At 39.7% G+C, this 7,066-nt stretch overlaps 1 protein-coding gene across 1 annotated transcript; it reads right to left on the reverse strand.

The window, feature by feature from the left end:
* Nucleotides 1-1,143: 1,143 nt before the first annotated feature.
* Nucleotides 1,144-1,481, reverse strand: LOC133070759 (large ribosomal subunit protein eL43-like). Its single transcript, XM_061163162.1, has one exon. The coding sequence runs from the start codon at nucleotides 1,472-1,474 to the stop codon at nucleotides 1,196-1,198; it is 279 nt and encodes a 92-aa protein (XP_061019145.1). The 5' UTR covers nucleotides 1,475-1,481; the 3' UTR covers nucleotides 1,144-1,195.
* Between the last annotated feature and the right edge of the window lie 5,585 nt (nucleotides 1,482-7,066).

A 7,066-nucleotide genomic window follows, 5' to 3' on the forward strand; every position in this document is an offset into this window, starting at 1 on the left:
ACCAGCTTCCTAATGTTCTTGAAGCCTCTTCATCTTGCCCCTCCATCCAATGGACAGATGCATTTGCTTTCTGACTCATCTTTATTTCTATTACTCTGTGATCCCTATTATAAAAGCCCATTCAGAAAATAATAGTGTTTAAAATTTCCTCACCACACAAAAAGTGTAAGACTGTACAACACAAAGAAACTTCAGAATGACCAGCCTAGGAGTTTTGGTCTGTTTGATGAACTAAAGAAAAATTAAACAGTCTTTTCAAATGGCCAAAGGAGCAAAAATCATATCATTGAAGGAAAGGTGTAAGAAATTTGTTTTGGAGATGATGAAAGAAAAGGAACTATGAATATAAAACTGACTACAGCATGTAGATCAATATTTCCATAAAAATATAAACATTTACTACCTATATGATGGTGTGCCTTATACAGGAGCTATAAATATGTCTCTATATAAAAACTTCTCTGATTTCATCTGGAGAGGGCTTATATATTAATTATAATATTGAGTAAATATCACATTTAAAAAAATACATTGCCATAATAATACCTAATTGTAAAAATCATTGGAAAGGGCTTTTATGTATGAGTTAAGACAGCCCACTCTGTACACACATAATAGTACATGAACTATTCCATCAATCACACCCGTTATGAACATAAATATGTCCATGTGGCCTGGGACAAGTTATCTCCAAAAGGCAATGTGAAACACAACTAACAGACTTCAATCACCAGCTTTAGGATGTTCCATAGTTAGTTTCTGAGCTTCTGTGACTTGATTATGACATCAAGTCTTCTCTATCTGCTAAGCAACATTACCCAGAAAAAGTCATCTGCTTGTGCACGAAAACGTGTCCCACATCACTTTATTTCTTTTTATTTCTTCTTTATTTCTCTTTATTTCTTCCCTATCACTTTTTTGTCCACTCTGACAAGAAGCTCTTGGCTTTGCATGACACTAAGGAGAGAGTGGAAATTTAATACACAAGCATCTTGGAGAGTTCAAAACACAAAATCAGCATGCACAAGCGCAGTAGTACCTGAAGGCAGAAGCCTAGATGCTGTAGATTTAGCTTCTCAAACTTTTCTGACAGTGTACCCATAGTGGGAGAGAAGAGTAAACTTTTTTTTTTTTTTTTGTTACATAAATTAACCCATTTATTATAGGCTAGCAACATTATCAAATGGTGGTGCTTCTACTGGTCCTTCAATTCCTTCAGTCTTCTGATGGCAGACTTTACTGTGACAGCAGAAGTGGTGTTGTAGGTCCAGGCACCACCAGCTACTGTTTTCATGCAGGAACCACAGTGCCAAATGCCCACAACTCTTCTCTTCATCTTGGTTTTGCCACAGAAAGAGCATGTATACTTGGCGTGCTGGCTGATTTCAATTTTCTTCACCATTTTCCTGAGGGAGGCACCATAATGGGTCCCGTATTTGCCCACGATTCCGACCTTCTTGGTGCGTTTCGCCATGTTAACGCAACCTAGATCCGAGCCCAAGAGAAGAGTAAACTTTTAACTGTGAGGGTAAGAGGGGCAGAGTTCTAAGTACTTTTGAAAGTAAGATATTTCTTTGAATAGTTGTACTTTAAAATTATAAGAATACTATATGAATATAGATTTCTTTTTATGAATGTTTGTTTTAATAAAAATACTGCTTTTGATTACTTAATTAAATCACTTGAATCTTTCCCTGCCCCTAATGTCTTTGAGTAATAGTGAAGTGCCAGGAATTTGTTGCAGGATATGTACCAAATCTTGTCACACACTGCTGAATCTCCCCACACGATTGGTACACTAGTTTGTGATGCACAATATAAAGTGGCTCCTTTACTGAATAGAAGATCATCCAGTAGGACTTGGAAATCCTTTTTATACAGAATCCTTTATAGTGGTATTTGTATATAAGAGCATTTATTTTATACATGAAAGTTCAAAGTTAAAAGCCCCGATGAATTAGGGACATGATTAGTAACATTATAAAATGCCTTCCCATATCCCTCAATTTCTCATTTTGTTTCTTTAAATATTATATTCTCTTGGTATATTTGTATGTTTATAGAGTACTAATAGCTTGGGGGAGAGACCTTAGTAAAACAAAATTTTAAGAGGTAAATAATCAGTAGTGATGACTACTCAAAGATGGACAAGAAACATGTTAGAAATGGTCATATTTGTTTGTGGAAAGATACAGCTGGTTATACAGAAATGTCATGTGTACCCACCTTTTGGGAACCAAGTCTGCTGTAAAGTGAGGCTCACCCTTCCTGTGAGAGCTTCATTTCATACTGTACAGAATAAGTGTTCTCATTCCTATTTACAAAACAGTTTTGCAAAGGGAGTGATGAACTACCATGACCAAATATGCCAAATTGCTACTTAGGCTTTTGATTTCTTTGGCCTTCTGCCAAATAGCTAATGCCATACAAGCAAATATATGTGTTCAATGGGACCTTGTGACTCAGTGCACACCCTTCTTTTTGCAAATTTGCTTGAAGTGGTTTTCAAACCTTTTTCTACATTCAGAAGGCTGCAGCTGCTCTGAGTGAAGTCGGAGTTGGGGAGTCCCGAGTCTTTCCTCCTTAACACTCCCGCACCTCTTGCATCCTTTTGCCCCCTCCTATATGGCACCCCACTCCAGTACTCTTGCCTGAAAAATCCCATGGATGGAGGAGCCTGGTAGGCTGCAGTCCATGGGGTGGCTAAGAGTCGGACACGACTGAGAGACTTCACTTTCACTTTTCACTTTCATGCACTGGAGAAGGAAATGGCAACCCACTCCAGTGGGTTGTTGCCTGGAGAATCCCAGGGACGGGGGAACCTGGTGGGCTGCCATCGTGGGGTCGCACAGAGTCGGACACGACTGAAGTGACTTAGCAGTAGCATAGTCATTTTTTAGGCAGTTCAGTGAAGCACAGTTTGACTACCACTTCTCAAATATATATTTTCTCAACTGATGTATAAAATGTTTATAACCATGTCATATATCAAAAAATAATAAATGAGCACCATATATCTACCAGCTATCTTAAGAAATAGAGCATTATCAGTGCACTTGAAAACTGCTGTACCCTCATGATAGGAAGGAACTGTACTGAATTGTGTGTTCACTGTCCTCTTGCTCTTTTCAGTTTTAAAAATCACATGCATATGTATGTATATATATATTTATAAAAAATATTGTTTATATTTGCATGTTTTTCACTTCATAGTGATGAAATAATACTGTGACTTTCTTTATTCCATTAACAGTATATTTCTGAGATACTTTTATGTCATTGCATGTATTTTATTCATTTTCAGTATTATATCCCATTGTATGCATATTTTATAATTTAAATTTTTCCTATTGATGAATAAGTGGTTTGTTCTCAGGTTTTGGCATTATAAATCTGCTGTGAAGCATTTTGCTTCTTTATTTACATTTATTTTTAATTGGAGGATAATTGCTTTGCAATATTGTGTTGGTTTCTGACATATATCAACATGAGGCAGCCATGGGTATACCTATGTCTCCTTCCTCTTGAGTTTCCCTCCCTGAAACATTCTTGTAGATGTTTCTTGTACATGTTCAGAATTTTTCTAGGCTATGTGTGTAGGAGAGGAAGTTACTTGATGATAGAGAATAAGCATATTCAGCTTTTCCAGAGTTCATATCAATGTATCAGCAGAGTGTGAAAGTTTTGTTACTCCTCATCTTCACCAACATTTATTAACAGACTTTTAATTTATTATAAATTTGGTTGTAAAATTCATATCATTATGCTTTTATTTTGTGTTTCTCTGATTAAAATTGTAGCTTTAAAAAAAAAAAAAACATAAAATCACTCACATATTCACTGTTCTTTTGTTCTAAAGCCATAAATCTCTAGCCCAAGTGTGATTTTGTGATTTTTCAATGTTGGTTCTCTTTTAAATCACTTGCTTTCTCTCTAGGGTTTCTTTATTCCAAAAGATGTAGCCACTCACTTCTATTTTACATCTTGCTATCTCTCAGATCATTAGCTAGGATACAACACAGCAAAAATTCAAATGTGACTTTCTCTGTCACTGAAGGGAAAAGAGGTCTGGAGCTTCAACTACGTTAGTCTAAAAAGTGTGTGTAGTCGCTCAGTCGTGTCCGACTCTTCGTGACCCTGTGGACTGTAGCCCACCAGGCTCCTCTGTCCATGGGATTCTCCAAGCAAGAATACTGGAGTGGGTTGCCATTTCCTTCTCCAGGGGATCTTCCCGACCCAGGGATTGAACCTGGGTCTCCCGCATCACAGACAGATGCTTTACCCTCTGAGCCACCAGGGAAGCCTACGTTAGTCTAAAGGTAGCCCAAATTCAATTTGTCACTCTAAGGGCTCTGTTACTGCATGTCCCATTTCCTCTGGGTATGCTATTTGTTCACAGTAAATAAAAGGAAATGTCTATGAGTGTCTGTGCTGATCTTCAGAAGCCAAAGCACCAAAGGCAGCATCATCCATGGGTCCAGCAGCCCTCATGGGTAAAGAGTATGGATTTATAAGTCAGAACCCAGTGGAGGAAAAGAGGAAGGCATGTGAGTGCTGAGTAGAGTGATCATGTCACAGTCCTCCATCCTCTTTCTAGTCACTTCAGGAGGACACTACTGATGGTGGTCACCTCAATTGTATGTCTTGTGCTTAGTCATGTCCAACTCTTTGTGACCCTTTGGACTGTAGCCCACCAGGCTCCTCTATCCTAGGGATTTTTCAAGCCCCTCGAAAATCTGCCTGATGGGACAGTGGCACCTCAGTGCCTTTGGCATGGTGTTGCCTTGTATGAGGTATTAAATCAAATTAAAAGAGTCACATTGACCAACTGCTGATTCTTTAATGCTACAACACTCTTAGAGTCCACTTCTTTCCAGGAGCTAGGGTGAGGTCTCCAATATCACTTTCATTAAATAGACTCTCTATCCCAAACACCTAGATATACACATGCACACTTCTGGGTTCCAAAGGTCCATGGTGGCAGGGAGCTCTCACAGCAATGAGTACTCTGGCCTCCCAGCATGCCATATAACATCCACAGTAAACTTTGAAGCAGAGGTAATGGAGTCTCAGCTTCCCTGACTTGGGATGAAGACAAAATGTCATGCTGTGCCCTGTACACACCTCATGATCTGTCTGCTAGCTCTCAGAACAAAGGTAAGTGAATCTGTTATCTGCCTACATGGCCCTGGTTTGACAGGTTTCTCCTGGAAAGTGTTCAGTATGCCTTCAAGCATTAAACTCTCCATTAACCTCTCCTCTCTTGCTGCCCATTTGTGCTACTTATTCACATCTAGAATAAACCTAATTCTTTCTTTTTCCTAACTTAAACTGGCAATGACATCTGGAAAATGAGCAATATCTCTGGGACTGAAATAAAATTTAGTTCACACCTGAATGGAGCATAATTTCTTTCTCCAGAAGATGCATAATTTCACTCTGATAATCTTAGCATTTGATATTTTGCATCTTTTATCCAAGTATCCAAGTTTTTAACCAGCCTGGACCAGAGAGACACATGACAAGGAAGAAAAGCAAACTGGTTATGGACCTAAGCAGCCGTGCTGTGCCCGGGGCAGTGCTGGATCCAAGCCCTTGGTGCTGATTCACTCTGTTCCTCACACCCTGGCTCATGAGCGCCCAAGACCACAAGCTCTCTGGCACTTAGTTTCTTCTTTTATAAATGCTTTGGTCTTCTAATGGGAAGCACAGACATTTTGTAGGTCTTGTGAAAGGATGGTTAGAAAGAGAACTCACAAATGGTACAGTGCAGGCCATCCAAGCTCTGAGGATCCAAGATACCAGGGAACATGCCAAGGGGTGATTTTAACACTGGGATAAGACTGAATCCTTCCAGGGAAGTCACAGTAGTGATTTCTGGAGAATCAGGGCTCAGTGAACATTACATGGCATCTCCCCAGACCTGTTCTTGAGTACAGGAGACTCTCTTAGGGACAACAAAAATACATTAGGGAACTTTCAGAAATTTTAATTCTTATGAGAGAAGTAGGGGTGAGGGACTGTGATACGTGTGATTGTAACCCAACTCAACCTGTAGACTGGGGAACCTGGGCTGCCCAGCAGATTCTAACTGTCTGAGATATAGAATGTCTTGAGCAATGTTTGTAAAACTGAAAATGTCCAATATAGAACTCCAACGATTATGATTCAATGGAGCCAGAAAGGATCCAGGCATCTGTATTTTTATCAAGTTCCATAAATGGTTCTAAAAGATCCTTAGGAGTTGAATTCACTGGACTAGAAGATGATCTCAAAAGAATAACCCTGATATAGATTGCAGGATTTTAAAAAATATTCTACAAAATCATTTCTTTATTTTCAATTGTTGCTTGCATTTTTTGTCTATATTGAATCATTTTCTGTGATCTAGTATCCATATTCAGGGCCCACCCTGCTCACTTTCATCTTTTATCCTCACATCCATTTTTAGAAAGTCCCTTAAAAGAGTGAAAGCCCATATCCTAAGGTATGGAAAATCTCTAGAAGAAAGGCAGTTCTTTCCTTCTCTCCTGCCTATTGCGATTTCTTTCCTTTCTTCTATCCTTTCTCATTAGTCTGCGGCTGCCCAGGATTTAACCACTAGTATAAACTCCATAGGCTTCCCTGGAGCTCAGATGGTAAAGAATCTGCCTGTGATGTAAGAGACCCAGGTTTGATCCCTGGGTTGGGAAGATCTCCTAGAGAAGGGAATGGCAACTCACTGCAGTATTCTTGCCTGGAGAACTCCATGGACAGAGGAGCCTGGCAGGCTACAGTGCATGGGGTCACAAGGAGTCAGACATGACAGAACGACTTTCCCATAAACTCCACGTCTCCTATCTGTCAGAGAAGAGACTGTTTAGGTGAGATTGAGGGCAGCAAGAGACAAGAAGGCAACCATGAGGCCAACCCCTCTGTGGGGTTCCACCCTGTCCCTCCCCTCCCCCACAGCCCAACAACAAAGGTTCTGGTCATCACTTCAGCTCTCACATGAAAGTGAAAGTGAAAGTGGTTCAGTCATGTTCGACTCTTTGCAATCCCATAGACTATACAGTCCATGGAATGC

The sequence above is a fragment of the Dama dama genome, chromosome 15, assembly GCF_033118175.1.
Source record: "Dama dama isolate Ldn47 chromosome 15, ASM3311817v1, whole genome shotgun sequence".
Classification (NCBI taxonomy): Eukaryota; Metazoa; Chordata; class Mammalia; order Artiodactyla; family Cervidae; genus Dama; species Dama dama.

What these genes read in the sequence shown, in the direction of transcription:
- LOC133070759 (XM_061163162.1), bottom strand. Translation starts at nt 1,474, where the DNA reads ATGGCGAAACGCACCAAGAAGGTCGGAATCGTGGGCAAATACGGGACC.